Consider the following 23,503-nt stretch of genomic DNA (forward strand, 5'->3'; position numbering starts at 1 on the left):
CAGCGTGGCAAATGTGTTGTTGCCTACCCTTACCACGTGGGGGCAGCCTGTCAGGAAGTCCCGTAAGGAAGAACAGGATCCAGGTGCAGAGGGGGGTGTTTAGTCCTAGGGTCCTAAGCTTAGTGATTAGCTTTGAGGACACTATGGTGTTGAACGCTGAGCTGTAGTCCAAGAACGGCATTCTCACATAGGTGTTCCTTTAGTCCAGGTGGGAAAGGGAGCGTCATATTTCAATATGTTGGGGCGGTATGCAAATTGGAGTGGGTCTAGGGTTTCTGGGATGATGAGGTTGATGTGAGCCATGACAAGCCTTTCAAAGCACCATGGCTACAGACATGAGTGCTACCGGTCGGTAGTCATTTAGGCAGGTTACCTTGATGTTCTTGGGCACAGGGACTATGGTGGTCTGCTTGAAACATGTAGGTATTACAGACTCGGTCAGGGAGAGGTTTTAAATGTCAGTGAAGACCCTTGCCAGTTTGTTAGCACATGCTCGGAGTACATATCCTGGTAATCCATCTGGCCCTGCGGCTTTGTGAATGTTGACCTGTTTAAAGGTCTTACTCACATCGGCTACGGCGAGCGGTGATCACACAGTCGGTGATCACACAGTTGTCCGGAGCAGCTGGTGCTCTCAAGTATGCTTCAGTGTTGTTTGCCTTGAAGCGTGCATAGAAGTCATTTAGCTTGTCTGGTAGGCTCGTGTCACTGGGCAGCTCGTGGCTGAGCTTTCCTTTGTAGTCCGTAATAGTTTCCAAGCGCTGCCACATCCAACATGTGTCGGAGCCGGTGTAGTAATATTCAATGTTAGTCCTGTATTCACATTTTCCTGATTGATGGTTCACCTGAGTGCATAGCGGGATTTCTTATAAGCATCCGGGTTAGAGTCCCACTCCTTGAAAGCGGCAGCTCTACCCTTTAGCTCAGTGCGGATGTTGCATGTAATCCATGGCTCCTGGTTTGGGTATGTACGTACAGTCACTGTGGGGACAACGTCATCGATGCCCTTATTGATGAAGAAGGTGACTGATGTGTTATACTCCTCAATGCCATCTGATGAGTCCCGGAACATATTCCAGTCTGTGCTAGCAAAACAGTCCAGTAGATTAGCATCTGTGTCATCTGACCACTTCCACATTGAGCGAGTCACTGATACTTCCTGCTTCAGTTTTTGTTGTAAGTAGGAATCCAGCAGGATGTATTTATAGTCAGATTTGACAAATAGAGGGCGAGGGAGAGCTTTGTATGTGTCTCTGTGTGTGGAGTAAAGGAAGTCTAAAGATTTTTTCCTCTCTGGTTGCACATGTAACATGCTGGTAGAAATTAGGTAAAATGGATTTAAGTTTGCTCCGTTAAAGTCCACGGCCACTAGGAGTGCTGCCACTGGATGACCATTTTCTTGTTTGCTTATGGCCTTCCTTAATATTAGATTTTGTGCACTGTTACTGACAAATATACACAGACGTCACACCTTGTCTTACCAGTGGCAGCTGTTCTGTCTTGCCGATGCACTGAAAACCCAGCCAACTGTATATTATCCATGTCGTCGTTCAGCCACGACTCAGTGAAACATCTTTTAGTGCTTTTACAGTTTTTAATGTCTTGTTGGTAGGAGAGTCTTGAACAGAGGTCATCCAGTTTATTCTCCAATGATTGCACGTTGGCCAATAAGACGGATGGTAGAGACGTGTTATCCACTCACCGACAAATACTCACAAGGCACCCGGACCTGTGTTCCCTGTATTGGCGTCTATTCTTCATGCAAAGGACAGGCCTCGTCCGGTATCTGTAGTAAATCCTTTGTGTCCGACTCGTTAAATAAAAAATCTTTGTCCAGTTTGAGGTGAGTAATTGCTGTTCTGATATCCAGAAGCTATTTTCAGTCATGAGAGATAGTGGCAGAAACATTATTTACAAAAGAAATGACAAACAACGTAAAAAAAATAAAACACAAAGCAGTACAATTGGTTGGAACCCCCTAAAATGGCAGCCGTTTCCACTGGTGCCATTATAACTGTATTTGTGTGTTTTAATTAACTTAAATCTGAACAAAAAACATATATATGCTCATGTTCATTGAATATTACAGATATCATCACAGGATATCAGCATATCCCCATGTGTCTCAATGCAAACCGGACTTAATAGGACCATACTGGGCTTAATTGGAACAACAGTCATGGTAAAAAAAAACAGAATAGCAAAGTCTACTAATAAAATATTTGGAAACCAATGATTTGGTGTATCAATATACACTATATATCACAATATTATGCAAAGTTAGTATTGAGATTATTTTTCTACAATATTGCTTTATTGTAATTTACACTCTGTATTGAGGTAGTGCTTTTTGTGCTACTATACCGTTTAGGCCCACCTGAGATAAATGTCAAATTTACAAAAATGGCTTCTGTGTAAAACAACGCAAGGTTAATTTAACAGTAAAATAAGACAAAATGCATACTCCTTAGAGCTGCAGGGGCAGTATTGAGTAGCTTGGATGAAAGGTGCCCAGAGGTGCCCAGAGTAAACGGCCTGCTACTCATTCCCAGTTGTTAATATATGCATATTATTATTAGTGTTGGATAGAAAGCAGTCTGAAGTTTCTAAAACTTTTTGAATGATGTCTGTGAGTATAATGGAATTCATATGGCCGGCAAAAACCTGAGAAGAAATCCAAACAGGAAGTGAGAAATCTGAGGTTGGTCGATTTTCAACCCAGGCCCTATTGATTTCACAGTGGGATATTGATGAAGTTGCACTTCCTAGGGCTTCCACTAGATGTCAACCGTCCTTAGAAACTTGAATGAGGCTTCTACTGTGTTGTGGGGCTGAATAAGAGCTGAATGAGTCAGGTTACTGGCAGAGAGCCATTTCCTGGTCATGCACATTTCACATCATAGCCACCTGCGTTCCATGGTTCCTCTACACACAAAGGAATTCTCTGGTTGGAACTGAAGATTTATGATAGAAACATCCTAAAGATTGATTCTATACTTGGTTTGAAATGTTTCTAAAACCTGTACTATAACTTTTTGAAGTTTTTGTCCGAAGTTATGCATGGCCTGCACGAGCGTTTGGATATGTGTACCTAACACGCTAACAAAAGTAGCTACTTGGACATAAATAATGGACATTATGGAATATATCAAGCATTTATTGTGGAACTGTGATTCCTGGGAGTGCATTCTGATGAAGACCATCAAAGGTAAGGGAATATTTATAATGTAATTTCTGATTTCTTTTGACTCCAACATGGCGGAAGATTTTATTTGTTTTCTGAGCGCCGTCTCAGATTATTGCATGGTTTGCTTTTTCCGTAAAGTTTTTTTGAAATCTGACACAGCCGTTGCATTAAGGAGAGGTATATCTATATTTCCATGTCTAACACTTGAATTTTCATCGACATTTATAATGAGTATTTCTGTACAATGATGTGGTTCTCTGCAATATTTTGGATGTTTTTGGAACTAGTGAACGTAACGCGCCAATGTAAACTCTGATTTTTTTATATAAACTTCATCAAACAAAACATACATGTATTGTGTAACATGAAGTCCTATAAGTGTCATCTGATGAAGATCATCAAAGGTTAGTGATTCATTTGATCTCCATTTGTGCTTTTTGTGACTCCTCTCTTTGACTGGAAAAATGGCTGAGTTTTTCTTTGGCTTGGTGGTGACCTAACATGATAATTTGTGGTGCTTTCACTGTAAAGCATATTTGAAATCGGACACTGTGGTGGGATTAACAACATTACCTTTAAAACGGTATAAAATACATGTATGTTTGAGGAATTTTAATTATGAGATTTCTGTTGTTTTGAATTTGGCGCCCTGTACTTTCACTGGCTGTTGTCATATTGAAATCTGAAATCTACTATCTTGTTGTAGTTCGCCAAGTTATGTTGTTACTGTGTGATTGTGACATGCAGGCACGAATACAAGCATGGGAAAAAAAAAAACATTTTGAATTGGCAAAAAATTGTCATACATGCTCATGAAATATGCCATCATATCAGCACGTGAGTCTCTTAATTTTACATAAAGTATGATCACTTATCTGAAAAGTTACAACAGTTGTCAGAAAAATATGTGTATCTAAGGGATACCTCAACAGTTTTTTTTGCAGCTTTGAAATTGCCCACTAGTGGGAAATTACACATAACTGTCAATAACTTAATAATAAAACATTTGATTGGTTAGAAGTTATGGATATAACAACCAGATTATTTAGTTAGTGGAAAATGTAATATTTTTGTTAATGTTTTTATTTATACAACAGATTCTCAATTGGATTGAGGTCTGGGCTTTGACTAGGCACCTTCCAAAACATTTAAATGTTTCCCCTTAAACCACTCAAGTGTTGCTTTAGCAGTATGCTTAGGGTCATTGTCCTGTTGGAAGGTGAACCTCTCTCCCAGTCTCAAATCTTGAAGACTGAAACAGGTTTCCCTCAAGAATTTCCCTGTATTTAGCACCATCCATCATTCCTTCCATTCTGACCAGTTTCCCAGACCCTGCCAAAGAAAAACACCCCCACAGCATGATGCTGCCACCACCATGCTTCACTGTGGGGATAGTAATCTCGGGGTGATGTGAGGTGTTGGGTTTGCGCCAGACATAGCATTTTCCTTGATGGCCAAAAATGGCAATTTTAGTCTCATCTGACCAGAATACCTTCTTCCATATGTTTTTGGAGTTTCCCACATGCTTTTGGTGAACACCAAACATGTTTGCTTATTTTTTTCTTTAAGCAATGGCTTTTTTTCTGGCCACTCTTCTGTAAAGCCCAGCTCTGTGGAGTGTACGGCTTGAAGTGGTCCTATGGACAGATACTCCAATCTCCTCTGTGGAGCGTTGCAGCTCCTTCAGGGTTATCTTTGGTCTCTTTGTTGCCTCTCTGAATAATTCCCTCCTTGCCTGGTCCGGGAGTTTTGGTGGGCGGCCCTCTCTCGGCAGGTTTGTTGTTTAATAATGGATTTAATTGTGCTCTGTTGGATGTTCAAAGTTTCAGATCTTTTTTTATAACCCAACCCTGATCTGAACATCTCCACAACTTTGTCCCTGACCTGTGTGGAGAGCTCCTTGGTCTTCATGGTGGATTTCCCTTACTTAGTGGTGTTGCAGACTCTGTGGCCTTTCAGAACAGGTGTATACTGTATATACTGAGATTATGTAACAGATCATGTGATACTTAGATTGCACACAGGTGGACTTCATTTAACAAATTATGTGACTTCTGAAGGTAATTGGTTGCACCAGATCTAATTTAGGGGCTTCATAATTTTTTTTAAACAGCTTATTTTTTGCATTTTCACTTCACCAATTTGGACTATTTTGTGTATATCCATTACATGAAATCCAAATAAAAATCCATTTAAATTCTAGGTTGTAATGCAACAAAATAGGAAAAACTCCAAGGCGGATGAATGCCTTCGCAAGGCACTGTAAAACCAGTACTCAGAGTGTAGAGAATCATTGTACCACCTAAACCGTTGTGAAATAACACTAGAACCGCCATTTGATTTTGTACATTTTACAAAATTCGGACAAAAAAAAGCTATGTCTTGCTCCTTCCCTGACTTTTCCTAAATATTTGTATTTTACACTACTCATATGTCAGAATTTTGAAATCACAAGTATTTAGAGCCTTTTTCATACCGATCCTTAATTTACCCCGCCAAGACAATGTATTGTAGGATGTTGATACCCAGCCAGGCGCTAATACGTCTCTCTCTTCTCACTGAATGAATGACAAATGTATGAATGGGTGATAATTGTGCACCTTACTTCAAAATTATATTTAAATTAGGCTTAACAGAATGATGAGGGTGAAGAGGTTGATTTAATTTAGAAAGACGATAGTGTAATGATGAGTTTGTGTTATGCCTTTTATTCAGCAGCAAATAACTTGATTGCGCCTCTTGGGGTTGATCATTCTCATTAACATTTTTTCTTTGTAAAAATAAGCTGTTAAGGGACTGTTTTATTTACAATATCTCTATTACTAATCACATTTATTGTCAAGGAAACCAGAACATGCTACATGTTGCAGTAGGCCTTTAGAAGGATGCAAAACATATCCTTGACTCTATCCAGCGAAGCAAACAATGCCAGCCCACTGAATGAATAACACATGGATGGAATGGGCAATAATTGTGCAAGTTACATCACAATCAAATTTAAATGAGTCCTAACTGAATGATGAGGTTGATGGAATTTACAAGAACAATAGTGTAATCATGAGTTTGTGTTATGCCTATATGTGACTCGTTTCAGGAAACGAGGTGTATGCCTGACGCCACTACTCACAGGAGCGGCATTTGAACGTAAACATTTTTTTTTTTTGTTTAAAGGAAGAAATGCTTTCCTGAACATGTGAAGTTTCGTTTGCTTTAATAACAACCTTGTATTCCAACCATAAATAAGAATGAAATTATTAAATGATGAGCCTAGTTGGGTTAGCCATGGAAAAAGACAGGAACCTTCCGCTAGACATGATTGGCTGAGATAATGGTCTGCCATGTAACATGCTTCTGTTTATAACGTGAGCTGTTCAGTATGTGTTGACAGTCCTTTCTTCCACACCATTTTTGAAAGATATAACGTTAGCCATTGAGAACTACAAAAGTTCTGCTACTTTTTTCAACAAAATTAATGCCCTGAATTCAGCAGGCGCTATCGATAGATCCGTTGGCAAAAGTGATGGGCTACTTTCTGCACACGCCACGGTCACTGTGAATCGGAGTGAATTGATACAACTCTGGCCAAAACAAGATGTAACTATAAACAAACAAAGTTAAATGGTTCCACACACTGTTGCTGGTATATTGGCCCATTCCTCCATGCAGATCTCCTCTAGAGCAGTGATTTTTGGGGGCTGTTGCTGGGCAACACAGACTTTCAACTCCCTCCAAAGATTTTCTATGGGTTTGGCCACTCCAGGACCTTGAAATGCTTATTACGAAGCCACTCCTTCATTGCCCGGGCGGTGTGTTTGGGATCATTGTCATGCTGAAAGACCCAGCCACGTTTCATCTTCAATGCCCTTGCTGATGGAAGGAGGTTTTCACTCAAAATCTCACGATACATGGCCCCATTAATTCTTTCCTTTACACGGATCAGTTGTCCTGGTCCCTTTGCAGACAAACAGCCCCAAAGCATGATGTTTCCACCCCCATGCTTCACAGTAGTTATGGTGTTCTTTGGATGCAACTCAGCATTCTTTGTCCTCCAAACACAACGAGTTGAATTTTTACCAAAAAGTTATATTTTGGTTTCATCTGACCATATGACATTCTCCCAATCTTCTTCTGGATCATCCAAATGCTCTCTAGCAAACTTCAGACGGGCCTACAATTTCTTATTTATGTTAATATTCACTTATTTTAAGATTATATTGAAAATATTCTATAAAAAACAATATTGTTTGTTTATACCTCATTCTGTTCTGTTCTGTATAGGTCTACTTATTCTTAGACCGGGTCAGAGGGCCCCTTAGCAGAATTTTGCTTAGGTCAGGACCGGCTCTGGCCAGAGCTTACCCATGATGTTGCACAACAATGTAAGTCAATAAGGCATCATTTTAGTCAAAGTATGATATATTGCCAAATCCAAATGTGTGACTTCAGATGTTTCCGTGACTCTTACTTGTCTTTTCCCATGAGGTTACATTTTCAGCCTATTGTACATTTTGTTTCAGGTTCGGTTTAATTTCAATGTTACCACCCACCAAAATGGCAATGTTTATTATTTAGAACCACTTGCTGCAAAGTTCTTTCTATTCACAAGTCATCTGAGAGGCAAACAGCTTTTCTCTAAAACATTGCAAAGATGACCATTTTATAAATTATGCATTTTAGAAACCGCTCCCCACGTCGCCCAAAGATTAATGGTTTTGACCACTAACGTTTTAGGCAAATTCATTTTGCATGGCCCGGGTGTGCAGGGTTTGCTCATTTTCAACCATTCCATTTATCTTAATGAGAAAAGCATGCAAAACTCCATTGCTTCAATACACCCTTCAAACCATTCAATAGGCTATCCATATTACCAGAGGTTATATTTTTTCTATTTCTATGGCAGATTCGCAGCTGCAATTTAGAAAATTCATTGATATATAGCTGCACAATTTAGATAATGCATTGCCTTCAGAAAGTATTCACACCCCTTCAACTTTTACCACATTTTGTTGTGTTACAGCCTGAATTTAAAATGAATTACATTAAGATTTTGTGTCTCTGGCCTACACACAATACCCCATAATGTCAAAGTGGAATTATGTTTTAAAACATTTTTACAAATTAATTAAAATCTGAAATGTATTGAGTCAATAAGTATACAACCCCTTGTATACAAGCCTAAAAATGTTAAGGATTAAAAATGTGCTTAACAAGTCACTAACAATGTGCTTAACAAGTCACATAGTAAGCTGCATGGACTCTGTGGGCAATTCTAATTTTCAACATTATTTTTGAATAACTACCTCATCTCTGTAAACCAATCTGTATGGTACCTCAGTCGAGCAGTGAATTTCAAACACAGATTCAACAACAAGGACCAGGAAGGTTTACCAATGCCTTGCAAAGGGCACCAATTGGTAGATGGGAAAACAATTCTAAAAGCACACAATGAATATACCTTTTAGCATGGTAAAGTTAATAATTCCACTTTGGGTGGTTATATCAATACACCCAATCACCACAAAGATGTGGTATAAGTCAAGGGGTATGAAACATTTCTGAAATGAATAGAGAGAACAAAGAATATAGCTATTTGATCATGTTCGTGTGCATGTTCAATATTACTGACATCTGGAATCCAACATGGTTTCACTGAAATTATCAAACGACAAGAGTCAGACAAACGTCAACCCTCAACATGTCAACAGCTCGTATAAGCACAGTTTAGCTGAGACTCATCTCTTGACAGGTAGGCTGATAGTCTTTTTCGTAAATAATTATTTTCACCTAACACCTAATTATCTTAACTGAAATGTCCTCACATAACTTTCATTAGCTGGCTAAGGTTAGCATGCTAGCTAATTACACTGACAGAATTTCAGTTCTAGGACAGGAATTACATCATCAGCAATCTGATGGGACCAGGGGATATTTCCAAATGACAGCAGTTTGACTGGTTTTATGGAAATTAAAAGCTGTGAAAATAATCCAACATGTTTCTAAAAAAAATTCAGTTAATCTTGGATGCAAATTTTATGTGGTTGAAAATGAAATACTGTCAGCTTTTCTGTCACAAAGAAATTGCACGTTGAGTCTACACAACAGGTCCCTAAGCACACATTTGCATTCTCTCATACTTCTCCACACCTGTTCCTGAGACAAAATTGACATTTGGTCTATCATTTTACTGTGAGGGACACTTAATTCTGCAGGAGTTAATATTATAATAGGCTACATGTGAGGTTTACAGTCAGAGTCCAGACTTCAGTTACTATTCCCACCATTAGGCTACTTCAATTCCGGCATCCATACAGTGCCATTTGATAAATGTTTCAAGTTTTAATGTCACATGAACAAGTAAAGTGAAATGCGTAGAGACTTAACTTACAAAACACCAAAAGGTGTTATGAATGACATTTGGTGATTGTCATTCATTAGGACTACACATGTCTTGTAACCTGAATGATGCATACACTGCTGTAAACGTGTGTCTCGATCTCAGCCACTCATCTCTGCAATGGCAACATTTTAGTGTTATCAAAGAACAACACCACATTTTGGAGCGTATTCCACACGTTTTCATGTCTATTCGCAAATTTTTCATGTGACTCAAATGCGGCAAAGATAAGTAGTTCAATATCCTACCGTTTTCTTTATTAATTTCTTTATTAATTATTGTGATAAGTTTATGTTTTACTAGTACGTCATACCCCACTATTTATTTTGCTGGTACTCCATACTAGACCTTTCTAGCTTACTTTGAACCGAGTTGAACTTACTTATTGTTTTCATGCATCAAAATGTAGGTTTACATCACCTAAATGTACAGCATTATTCTAAAATCAAAACAGCCATATTATGAAAGAAAACAAGCCAACTTAAGTTAGAATAGGGCATATGTCTCTCAGAGAATAGGAAATAAAATATGTATTTCAAATAATCAAGATCTTTAATTTACTATAAGTTTCCCTCCATAACTTATTTGGACAAACAGACATTACAGAACTGAACATCAATCCAATTATATACACCCTAATCAAAACTACAAGTGACTCAAAACAGCACCACTACAACTTGTGACTCGCCTTCAATCAAATGCTGCCACTTTCATTGATAGTTTAGACCTGTGGCCCTATCCGGTGACATCCTTTGGGACAGACTGTGATTAGATTGAAAAACCACCTGTGGTGGGCAAGAGTACATAATGCCCATTACGCAGCCAATTCTGGATTTACCGAGTAGCATAGAAAAGAATACTTGCTAGAAGCCACACAACAAGGAGTCTTGACATTTTTAATGGTGCACTCAACCATAAAGAGAGAGTTCAAGATTGTGGCAATTAAGCCCTTTATCTTCTTCCCCAGTGTCAGGTGAACTCGTGGATACAATTTTTATGTCTCTGTGTTCGGTACAAAGGAAGTTAGAGGTAGTTTTGTGAGCCAATGCTAACTAGCATTAGCGCAATGATTGGAAGTCTGTAGGAACAGTTATTGCTAGTTAGCAATTGTGCTAATGCTAGTTAGCAACTTTCTTCAAACTGCACGCAGAGACACACAAATAGTATCCACAACCCACTGGGCACAGACGTCAATTCAATGTCTATTTCACGTTGGTTCAATGTCATTTCATTGAAATGAAGTGGAAACAACGTTGACTCATCCAGTGTCTGCCCTGGGGGAAGTTAAGATAAAGAGCTTCATTGCCAAAATCCCGAACTATGCCTTTAACAACTTGTTAAACATTCATTAACAACAATTAACATTCCAAATAAATCTGATCACAAGCAGATACAATCATTCAATTTGTATAGGCAAGTTGTGAACACGAAGGGACATATCATATGATATGGACTACAATTTCAATACTAGGCGTAAAAGGTCGCTTGAAAGTGAAATGTATTATTTAACCATGGCCATAACAAGAGTAGTGATCTGACCCTGAAGAACTTGCTTGAATTTGGCAAAAAAATTGTTTTGTGATCCCTTGAATATAGGATCTCCTAAAAGTACGTTTTCTTTTGAAGCTTTTTTGAAGAAATTAATATTGATATGGACATAGAATAAAAACAATGCTGTTAGATCAAATAAATTGTTATTTGCATTTTGCTTTACTAATTAGTACAAAAGAGAGAGTTGAAAACAATCAACTCTAGTACGTTAGCATTTGTCCTTAAAGAGCCGGTCACACACATCAGCTTACCTTGAATGAACTGTGCACTAATGTTTCATCCAAATCAATCACCACACAGATCTTCCCTGCGTCTTTTGACTTGATTTGAGGGAGCAAAGGTTTTTCTGGGACCTGAAAGCAAGTAGGTAAATGTTAGGTTAATGAGCCAAATGATGACATCATATTAATAGATGCAATTAGATTATTTTGCAATTTTTGTGCTCTAAAGCAAATAAAAAAAACACTGTGACATGATGCAAAAACCATTAAAAAGTTTGCAGGTGGGTCATGAATTAAACTGATAACATTACCTCATGAAATTGTAGTGCGAAAACACACTGATAAAAGGTTTGCTTGTGAGGTTGAGAGAAATGAGTTATAGAGGAATGTGTCCAGGGGGGGGCATAAGACAGCAATTTCCAAACAGCTGGTGTTCTGTTGATGGAAAAAGTTAATGTCAATGTGACTGTGGGCTATCATGGGTCTGTGGGCTGACTATGAGCTAACCCTTCCCTCATCAAGTAGGCAATACCGACTATACTAGCAAGAGGAAATGTGATGACCAAATAAGCAGCCTATAATACTGTGCAATCCAAATTTGTTTGCCCCAGCAGAGTAAATAACCAGGTCAGGATATCATAACTTTTATAGGCTGACATTAATACCACCTGCTGTGTCAAGCAATAAGAGCCTTATGTTTAGCCATATCCTCCTCTTTTTCAGTTGTGTTGCCACAAATTTTATCCAACGCCAACACAGCCAAAGCTAAAACTGAATGGTCAATACGTTAAAAAAAAACTGGCCAAATACATTGACAAACACATATTTTCTCTGTCAAATTTCAGTTTGATGCAACACCTGAAACGTTCATATATCATTTGAAATTTGAAAGCAGAGCTCTAATCAAATTAGGTGCATGCTATTCAAATGGATTTAAGAAAGGTGCAAAGACCTTGAAATACCTGGTCGCTAGGCGGAACGCAGTACTCGCATTCACAGGACTCCTCAGACTCATCGTCATTCAGCTCCTCGTCAGACTCTTCACTTGGTTGTTCAGAGGCCACAATCTTAAAAAATTCATGCAACTCTGTTTTCTCATCCAGCTCACTTTTTTCAGCGGGCTCTGTTTGTTCGGCATGATGTTCATCTGGCTCGCTGACCATGGAGTTTTTACTATGTTCAGCACCATCAAAAGGGGGGCTTGTTTTCTCAGACACCTGCTCTGAAAGGTCCTCGGACTCTGGGGGTTGGAGGTACTCTGAGACAACATTGTGTTCCTCCCAGCCCTCAGACATATATGGTGTGTTCAGATCCTCACACAATTTAGATGACTTGTTTTGCTCATCTATCTCTTCCGAAGAGGTTGTAGAGGAATCAGTTTGATCTCCATTGAATTCAATACCATCAGGCATAGCTGGTTTGCTTCCTTCAGTGCATAGTATAGTGTCTTTGGTTATAACCTCAAGTGAGTTCGGACATTCACTCTCCTCAGCACATGGAGCAGCATGCTCTCCGTCCTCAGTGCACACTCCATCTTTAAAATATGTCTCAGGAGTGCTGTCATCAATTCCTTCATTAAAAGTATCATCAGAGTCTTCTTCATCACAGAAGGGATTAACACTAGATTCATTGGCTTTGCTTTCATATTCATGGTGCTCTTCATCACTTGGTTCACAGGCTTTCTCCTCAGCGCAGAGTGCATAAGCTTCCCCTTCCATGGAAAATGGTGTATGTTCACAGCCATATGCGATGCAATCTTCATCACACAGTTCATATAATCTATAAGCTTTGTCTCTAGCATATGGGATGTATAATTCATCTTCGGCAATGCGTATTTTCTGGTCTTCTTCATCAAAAGATTTCTCTTTTTCAAAGCATGGTTCATAAGTCTGATCATTTTGGCCCTCATATGTTTCATCATCTTCAACAAAAGACACTTCAGCAGAGGATCCATGAGAAGCTTCCTCTGCACTGTGTTCGTACATGTTGTCCTCATCAACTAAGTGTCCATTGGCATGAACCTCACCAGCTTTATCTTCAGCAATGCAATCTTCCTCAACAAAGGGCTTGTGGGCCTCAGCCTTAATAGCATTGTCTTCTGCTACAAAAGCTTCGTAAACGTCAACTTCATTAGCTGAGGCTTCTTCAAAACAAGATTCACATCTTTCCTCCTCTGCAAAAGATCCAGAGGCTGATGCCTCATCATCAGCACAGTCTACATGAAATGGTCTGTCCTCAGCACAAGCATCATAAGATTGATCAACTTCTTCTTGACTAAAAGCTTTATTCTCATTGATTTTCTCGTCTAAAGCAAGTGATTCAAGCCTTTTTTTGGCACAGGGCATATGTGTTTCTTCCTCATTCATAATGGGCACTTGAGGTTTAAGTTGTTCAAAAATCTGCTCATGAACCCCTCCCCCTTCAAAACAGGAGGTATAAGGTCGCCTTTGAGAAAAGGTATAAGTATCCTTTTTATCGAATAAGTCAAAGAATTCCTCAACGACTGCATCCAAGTGAGGTTTTTCTTCATCAGCTTTGCTTTCCTCACATTCTACCGCATCTGGACAACTGTCAAAAGATCCCCATATCTCTGAACAGAATTTAGCTTTATCATCCCTGGATTTGTCTGGTGCTCCTTCTTCCACTAATGCTTCATAGGATTCAGCTGAATCAGTTAATAGGTCTGAATTTATACAGTCATCGATGCAAAATTCTAAATAACTTGTTTCAATGGATGAGCACTCAGAAGACTTGTCTTCCTCAGAATAAAATGCGTTGCTAGGCTCATAGTATTTGTTATTTATGCTTGGATGTTGACTGGTATAGCTCTCACAAGAATTACATCGCTCAGTCAGTTCACACTGTACACTTGTCTCACTTTGCTCATAGAGATTGTTTTGCAGTTCACAGTGCCCAGAGGGTATATCATATTCAGCAGATAGATGACTGCATTGTTCAGCAAGCAACGTTTGCTCAGTGGGTTCACAAACTTTAGAGACATGTCTACTTTCATTGGGATCAACTTGTTCAGCATAGTGTTGAGAAGGCATGTTCAAATCTGAAGAATGTATAGGTTCTAATGTTGTGCAAAACTCAGAGTCAAAAAGCCCACAGATTTCAATTTGTTGAACTGTAGGCTCAGCGGGATTTAAATCATCATTATATGACGTTGTAGTCTCATTATATTCTGTTGGATGTTCAATATTATTGTATTTTCCTGAATACCCACAAAAACCAGTGCAGTGCTCAAATGATCTGATTGATTTAGTAGATTCAGAGATGTCAGGTATGAAGTCATATATCTTACATTGCTCAAAAAACTCAGAGCTCTCAGCAGGTTCGCTTGGCTCAAAGGACATACAGTGTTGATCAGAAGGCTTGCATTGTTCAGATGACTGAAAGTGTCCTGTGCAATTTTCGCAGTGTTGCCTAAAGACAGAAGCTAGACAGTCATTAGCACAGTGCTCAGAGGACTTGCTGAACTCAAAGCACTCGCAATGTTGAGTACATTCTTCAAATGATTTACTTAACTCAGAAGACTTACACTGATTAGTGTGCTTGTGAAGAGCTGGATAGTCCTCACAGGGCTGGTTGATCCATTGTTCAAAGCCCTCAGAATGCCTATTATAATGCACAGAAGGTTTACTCTCCTCTGCATGTTCTACATTCATGTTGTAATGATCGGCACTGTGCACAGAGGAATCCATTTGTCCATTGACCTTTTGGGGTTCAGTATAGTCCAAAGAGTTTTTTCTTTCGTCCACAATGATGCAGTGTTCAGCAGATTGCTCAGAAGGCTCACTTGAATCCATGGCTTCAATTAGTTCTGACACCTCACAGTGTTCAGCAGGCATGCTTTTGGCAGATGTGTCAAAAGCTTTGCTTTGACCAGAGTGCTTCTTTAGGCACACAGGGAGCTGACCTTCTCCAAATAGGTTTGTAGTGTTCAGAGGTTTTAAACTCTTCCAAGCATAGAGCGAGAGAGTTGTTTTCTCAAGGGAGGTGACAGAGTCCAGAGGGCTGGCAGGTCACAGACAGCTCCTTTGGTACTAGTGGCTTGCACTGCTGGGGGTCTTGACTGAGTCCACAGCCCGCCTGAGACAGCAGCAACCCCACTGAGCCTAGCACATAGGTCCCTTTCCAGGAGACCTAGCACTTTATTTTGGGGCTTCAAGAGACGTGACAAATAACTCCTGGAATATCAAATCACTATAAAAAGCTGAAGTAAGGCATAAATCTGAAACTGACACACGAGAAGCGTCTTGAACACCTGATCTGTCTATAGCGAGCTAACTGCCATGTTGTTTCCCAAGAATGTGTTCAATAGAGTCTTGAACACCTGATCTGTCTGTAGTGAGCTAACTGCCATGTTGTTTTCGAAGTTCAATAGAGTCTTGGCCGGCTTTGTCATTCTGCCCAAAAATTGGAATAGCCTGATATCATGTCCTGTTTAGCAGGGAATGCTGTTAAGTGATTCACCTTAATACACTGACACAGAATGACTGTGGTCTGATAATACATTATAGTTTGTGCTGATTTTATTTTATATCTTTTTTAACTCATGGTGTCATCTGGATTGATTTATTTGTAGTGAAATATTTACTTTTAAGGGGGAACTGCAATAGTTTATTGACCAGAGAGCTTGTAAAAATGAAAGGACATAGCGCAAAGAAAACATGTGTACCAACCATGTGGCTCTCAATCATGTTGACCACGTGTGAGATAGTCAACATCACAAGAAAGGGCAAGAGGGAGAAAGAGATGTAAGGACAAAGACAGCTTACTTTTGAAATTGTCATATTTTCTTCCACCAATAAGGGGGCATTGTTGTTGATGGGGATTGTTTTGTTTCTTTGTGACATAGGCAGCAGAAGAGACTTTGGAAAAAGCCACGATTGCAGGGTTTCTTCGAAGAAACGGCATGGGTAGGGACTCCTAAAAGAGAAACTATTCAGATAGTATTCTGTCGTCCTCCTGTTACCTCACTGTGGTTGCAGCCGGGGCTTATATAACAAAGTCAGGTGCCACCTCAGTCATGGAAATAGTGAAAAAAATATAAAGTGATAGGAACTAACAACATAAATCTGTCAAATTAATCACACAAATAGAATATAATAAATAAATGTATAATATTTTAAATAATAATTTAAAAGTATCTTAAAAGTACCTTAAAACAGTATTTATTTGCACACCCTTATATTTTCAGTGGTTTACATTTTCTATGCTTAGTTTGCAATACAGCTGATTTTCTACAATTTTGAATCATCAGGTGGAATCTTTCAGTCAATATTTAAAAAAATCGTCTTAGAATAGTCACAAATATTCAGTAAGTTAAGTCTGAAATGTGGCTCTAATTCTTCTCTTTAAACATATTTCAAAGTCCATGTGACTGACTAGATAGAGGTGTTTTTCAAATCATTTAAGCTAAAATCCAACCACATCTATTAAATCACTATCGCACATTAAGACTCATCTGGCTATAGCCACTGTGATGTAGTTATGAAAAGTCAGATAACATCACTTATTCAGTAGTCGCAAAATGCATCTAAAAGTTATATTGCACCATAGACAACAATAGTTGTCTAAATCAACAGAATAATATAAAAATAAATACATTGTGTCTTGTTTTGTGACTAGTAAAACAGTGTTCAAGATTAAGAATCTATGAAGCTACAATTCCTTGGCACAAACACATCTGAGAAACTAGCTTACTGACAGAGAGTGATAAAAGTTGGTCTTTGCAGGACAAAATCTGTGACAAATTAGCCTATTTTAGATGGATGGAGAGCTGTTATCATGAGAGATTAGGGTGCCACGTGACACTGAAGCTGTTGCCCAAAGTATCCATAGGTGATATTTTCTTTCTTTTAAACAACTCTGTCATAACATTCTGAATAGATGAGAGGGCACTTGAAGCCACTGTATAAGGGTGGGCGACTGACAAGTCTCTCATGACAACTCAAACATCAATGGAGTAACACTGTAAAACATATTTTGCCAGATCAAATCCTCCTTAAAAGATAAATAATTTTGTTTCCAAGGGACTCCGAGACAACAATGTTCTGTAATTTGTTTAGAATTAGGTCATCTTCAATTAAAATTTACACCTGTTTCATAATATAATGTCGAAACTATAATTCATCAAATATTAAACTGACCCGAGTGGTGCAGCGGTCTAAGGCACTGCATCTCAGTGCAAGAGGTATCATTACAGTCCCTGGTTCGAATCCAGGCTGTTTCACATCCGGACGTGATTGGGCCCCCATAGGGCCCAGCGTCGCCGGGGTAGGCCGTCATTGTAAATAAGAATTTGTTCTTAACTGACTTGCCTAGTTAAATAAAGGTTAAATAATAAAATAAAATAAACATTTACAATGACAGTTGGTTTACATTTCATCGGTGGTGAAATTAACTCGACCCACTTCACAAACCAATTAATGTTGAACTGAGAGGACAATTGAAGATGTCTTTCAATTGAAGCTGAAACTGGACTGAGACACATGGGATTATGCATAGTTGTTTGGGGCTTACAAGTCACGACGTTTGTGTGCAAACATTTGTGAAGGAACTGGGCAGGTGAAAGGAGGGGTGTGAAGAAACATCACGCTGCCCTCCACGTTAGCTCTTCTGATATTACACATCAGAGCACTTTAAAATAGCACACCACGAGCAGCTGCTGACAGTGGTTAATGATGGGATTCTTTGTATATATAGCCCAGCGTGCACTCACTCCAGGCCATAAACGGAGGTGCAAAACAAAACCTTTTTGTGTCAGTAACAGCCACAGGAGGAAATGGCTAAGCCTCATGTTTATTTGATGCAGCTGAAGTTCTAATGTAGTAAATGTACACATACAAATAAATGGAGCAAGAGAAATTGAATTTCAATTGGTCAGTGGTCCAATAATCAACAAACATTAACCACCACATTAGTGGTTCAGTTCATTAGGTATCATGTGAACTTGACACATGCAGTGTGACACCTCTGTTCCCCTGCTCACACCCCGTCTTCCAAGAGGCTACAGCACTGATAATGAGGTTACAGTTTTACAAGGGGAAAGCGTTACTGAGGCCAGCATGTTTTAGCCCACTGTGTTAAAAGTGGCTTATCTAGGGTCTCTTTCGGGCACACCTCTGCTTCTATTCCAATCCAGACAGAGACAGGCCCACTCCATGTCTGACTTTACCGCCTCGACACAAGATACCCTGTTACAATCCGACAACTTGTTTCACGCCATCTGGAGCAAGCTGGACGACAGCAACAGTGTCATTAGGCCTGAGTTGGGGTAGGATCTATGTTAAGGTCAGTGTTCATTTTGGCACTCTTTTTTTAGATTTAGTGTACTTTTAGTAATTTTGACTAAAATATAATTAAGTCTTAGTTGCATTTTTGAATAATGATTTAGGGTAGTTAATCAAAATGACGAAAACAAGTGGGCCAATGTAAATGTAAATCACGGACTCCCATATGCACAAACATATATATTGCACGTGAGAGAGAGAGGGAGGGGCACAATCACCAGATGGTACCACAAAGTAGTATGGGTTGCACCTCCATCACTCAGTCACTTCATTGTTACCAACTTTCCACAGACACCGCAGCCACATTGATGTCCAAAAATAGAGTTGGGGATAATAACTTTGAACAGGAGCTAATGACTGTTTTGCCCAGTGAAGTAGTTGAGTCCCAAAACCTCAAGTCCCAAGTTCCCTGTGCTCAAGTCCAAGTGACCAATAGTCAAGTCACAAGTCCCTATGACTGAAGTCCGAGTCCCGGTGCTCGAGTCCTAGTCCAAGTGCTCAAATCTGAGTCACTTGGTCTAAATGAACTCAAAATAATGTTATTTACCCAGTCAGATATAGCGTAGTTGCATATAGCTTAGTTTTCCTTTCTTTCTGTGCCACCAAATATTTGCATATAGGTTACTGGTAATGTTAATAACAGGGCTACGTTCAGCTGAAAAACTTTCTTGAACATTGCAGATAGAAATTCCCTGTTTCAGAAGAACTTTCATGCAATGAAGGAAATGTAAATCTTGTAGTGCATTTGAAGTTTAAAAAGACTTCTGAAAACTTGACTTTCCCTTTACGAAAAATGTATCAACCCCTACAAAAATGTCCATTAATTATAATCCCATAATAATTCATATTTCCTGTTTCTGCAGGATCATTTTCCTGATGTAGCAAACTGTCTCAAATTAAGATCCTACATCTGTATATAGGGAGTAGGGTGCCATTTGGAACAAAGCCTAACCAAACACTAACTCTAAACAGACACTATAGCATCAGGCTAAATGTATGATGTGTTGAATTTACATGTTAAATATGCAGAATACGAACATTCCATTCCAGCTAAACAATGGATATGTAGCGTTTTGCAATACATATCTAAAATCTATGAATAATAAATCTGAGAACACACATAAAGGTACCCATGAGCATACATTACTGTCCACAATCAAATAATGAATGCTAAAATATAGGCAGGCTACTAATTCCATGATTGCTTTGAACTCACACTAATTTATATATCTATACAACTTATTTGATTTTGGTTTAGAGATTACAAAATTATCCTAGACATCTTCTCACTCGGTTAAAAGTTGTGTAAATTGACAGGGCCCAGCAAAAACACCCTTTCCTCTAGCTTGGCGCCCCTCTCTGTCACGTTCTGACCTTTATTTCCTTTGTTTTGTATTTATTTAGTATGGTCAGGGCGTGAGTTGGGTGGGCAGTCTATGTTTGTTTTTCTATGTTTTGGGGTATTTCTATGTTTCGGCCTAGTATGGTTCTCAATCAGAGGCAGGTGTCATTAGTTGTCTCTGATTGAGAATCATACTTAGGTAGCCTGGGTTTCACTGTGTGTTTGTGGGTGATTGTTCCTGTCTCTGTGTTTGCACCAGATAGGGCTGTTTAGGTTTTCTCACGTTTATTGTTTTGTGAGTCTATTCATGTATAGTTTTCTTTATTAAAGAACCATGAATAGAAACGACACTGCATTTTGGTCCGCCTCTCCTTCAAGTCAAGAAAACCGTTACAGAATCACCCACCACAACAGGACCAAGCGGCGTGGTAACGGGCAACAGCAACAGCAGCGAGAAAAGAAATGGACATGGGAGGATGAGTTGGATGGAAAAGGACCCTTGACACAGCCTGGAGAATATCGCCGCCCCAAAGAAGAGCTAGAGGCGGCGAAGGCGGAGAGGCGCTGGTATGAGGAGGCAGCACGGCGGCGTGGATGGAAGCCCGAAAGTCAGCCCCCAAAAATGTATTGGTGGGGGGGCAGACAGGAAGTGTGGCGAAGCCAGGTAGGAGACCTGCGCCAACTTCCTATGCTTACCGGGGGGCTGGAGAGACCGGGCAGGCACCGTGTTATGCTGTGAAGCGCACGGTGTCCCCAGTGCGGGTGCATAGCCCGGTGCGGTACATTCCAGCTCCGCGTATTGGCCGGGCTAGATCGAGCCAAGTGCCATGGAGCCGGCTCTACGCATCTGGTCTCCAGTGCTTCTCCTTGGGCCGGCTTACATGGCACCAGCCTTGCGCACGGTGTCCCCGGTTCGCCTGCATAGCCCAGTGCAGGTTATTCCACCTCGCCGCACTGGCAGGGCGACCGGTACCATTCAACCGGGTAAGGTTGGGCAGGCTCGGTGCTCAAGAGCTCCAGTGCACCTGCACGGTCCGGTCTATCCGTCACCACCTCCACGCACCAGCCCTCCGGTGGCAGCCACCCGCACCAGGCTGTCTCTCCGGCTCATCCTTACAGGGGCTCCCGCCTGTCCAGCGCTGCCGGAGCCTTCCTCCTCTCCAGCGCAGCCGGAGTCTCCCGCCTGTTCGGCACTACCAGAGCTCCCGCCCCTCATTCCAGAGGCACCAGAGCTACTCAGTCCAGCGCTGCCAGAGCCTTCCTCTCCAGCGTTGCCGGAGCTTCCCGTCTGCCCAGCGCCATCTGAGCTACCCGTCTGCCCAGCGCCATCTGAGCCACCCGTCTGCCCAGCGCCGCCAGTGCCGCCAGTCTGCCCAGCGCCGCCAGAGCCGCCAGTCTGCCCAGCGCCGCCAGTGCCACCAGTCTGCCCAGCGCCGCCAGTCAGCCAGGGGCCGCCAGTGCCGCCAGTCAGCCAGGGGTCGCCAGTGCCGCCAGTCAGCCAGGGGCCGCCAGTGCCGCCAGTCAGCCAGGGGCCGCCAGTGCCGCCAGTCAGCCCAGAGGCGCCGGAGTCCCTCGGCCCAGAGGCGCCAGAGCCCCTCTGTCCCGAGCAGCCGCCCCTCTGTCCCGAGCAGCCCCCCCTCTGTCCCGAGCTGCCCCTCTGTCCCGAGCTGCCCCTCTGTCCATTGAGAAGGGTCGCCGTGGTTAGGAGGCCATGGAATCGGACAATAAGTCACACTAAGACTATGGTGAAGTGGGGGCCACGTCCAGCGCCAGAGCCGCCACCGCGGACAGACGCCCACCCAGACCCTCCCCTATAGGTTAAGGTTTTGCGGCCGGAGTCCGCACATTTGGGGGTTACTGTCACGTTCTGACCTTTATTTCCTTTGTTTTGTATTTATTTAGTATGGTCAGGGCGTGAGTTGGGTGGGCAGTCTATGTTTGTTTTTCTATGTTTGGGGGTATTTCTATGTTTTGGCCTAGTATGGTTCTCAATCAGAGGCAGGTGTCATTAGTTGTCTCTGATTGAGAATCATACTTAGGTAGCCTGGGTTTCACTGTGTGTTTGTGGGTGATTGTTCCTGTCTCTGTGTTTGCACCAGATAGGGTTGTTTAGGTTTTCTCACGTTTATTGTTTTGTTAGTCTATTCATGTATAGTTTTCTTTATTAAAGAACCATGAATAGAAACCACGCTGCATTTTGGTCCGCTTCTCCTTCAAGTCAAGAAAACCATTACACTCTCCTGGAATGCAGTCACAGCCACATGACCTTTGACCAAGAGGAAGTAAACCAAGAGAAGATGAGAGAAGGCCCTCTAGATTCTACCGCCACCTCTAGATTGTACATTCAGAACTCAAATGATCCACAATGTACGAGAGAGTGAAGGAAAAGTCTCACCATAATATCTGCTAGCATATATATTTCAGAGGATTATCTTGATTGGACACACAACCCACTAGGCATAAACTGGTTGAATCAATGTTGTTTCCACTTCATTTCAACCCAATCTGATGACGTTGAATCAACGTGGAAACTGATTGAATTTGAAAAAACTAATTAACAGAGCATTTTGTATTTTTTTGCGACCAAGCTTTAACTTCCTGACTGATGTCTTGAGATGTTGCTTCAATATATCCACATAATTCCCCCTCCTCATGATGCCATCTATTTTGTGAAGTGCATCAGTACCTCCTGCAGCAAAGCACCCCCACAACATGATACTGCCACCCCCATGCTTCACGGTTGGAATGTTGTTTTTCGGCTTGCAAGCATCCCCCTTTTTCCACCAAACATAACGATGGTCATTATGTCCAAACAGTTCTATTTTTGTTTAATCAGACCAGAGGACATTTCACCAAAAATTATGCTCTTTGTCCCTATGTGCAGTTGCAAACCGTAGTCTGGCTTTTTTATGGCGAGTTTGGAGCAGTGGCTTCTTCCTTGCTGAGCGGCCTTTCAAGTTATGTTGATATAAGGCTTGTTTTACTGTGGATAGAGATGCTTTTGTACCTGTTTCCTCCAGCATCTTCACAAGGTCCTTTGCTGTGGTTCTGGGATTGATTTGCACTTTTCGCACCAAAGTACATTCATCTCTTGGAGACAGAATGCGTCTCCTTCTTGAGCGGTATGATGGCTGCGTAGTCCCATAGTGTTTATACTTGCGTACTATTGTTTGTACAGATGAACGTGGTACCTTCAGGTGTTTGGCAATTGATTCCAAGGATGAACCAGACGTGGAGGTCTACAATTTTTTTTCTGAGTTCTTGGCTGATTTCTTTTGATTTTCCCATGATGTCAAGCAAAGAGGCACTGAATTTGAAGGTAGGCCTTGAAATACATCCACAGGTACCCCTCCAATTGACTCAAATTATGTCAATTTGCCTATCAGAAGCTTCTAAAGCTATGAGATAATTTTCTGGAATTTTCCAAGCTGTTTATAGGCACAGTCAACTTAGTGTATGTAAACTTCTGACCCACTGGAATTGTGATACAGTAAATTATAAGTGAAA

At 40.8% G+C, this 23,503-nt stretch overlaps 1 protein-coding gene across 1 annotated transcript in view; it reads right to left on the reverse strand.

The window, feature by feature from the left end:
• Nucleotides 1-15,462, reverse strand: part of LOC112225089 — a 36,203-nt gene extending 20,741 nt beyond the window's left edge. The window contains exons 1-2 of the mRNA XM_024388719.2: nucleotides 12,316-15,462; nucleotides 11,384-11,485 (exon numbers count right to left, since the gene is read on the reverse strand). Coding sequence (XP_024244487.1) covers nucleotides 11,384-11,485; nucleotides 12,316-15,207 — 2,994 coding nt within the window. The 5' untranslated portion in view covers nucleotides 15,208-15,462. The remainder of the gene's footprint in view (nucleotides 1-11,383; nucleotides 11,486-12,315) is intronic.
• Between the last annotated feature and the right edge of the window lie 8,041 nt (nucleotides 15,463-23,503).

Source organism: Oncorhynchus tshawytscha, linkage group LG26, assembly GCF_018296145.1.
Source record: "Oncorhynchus tshawytscha isolate Ot180627B linkage group LG26, Otsh_v2.0, whole genome shotgun sequence".
Taxonomy (NCBI): domain Eukaryota; kingdom Metazoa; phylum Chordata; class Actinopteri; order Salmoniformes; family Salmonidae; genus Oncorhynchus; species Oncorhynchus tshawytscha.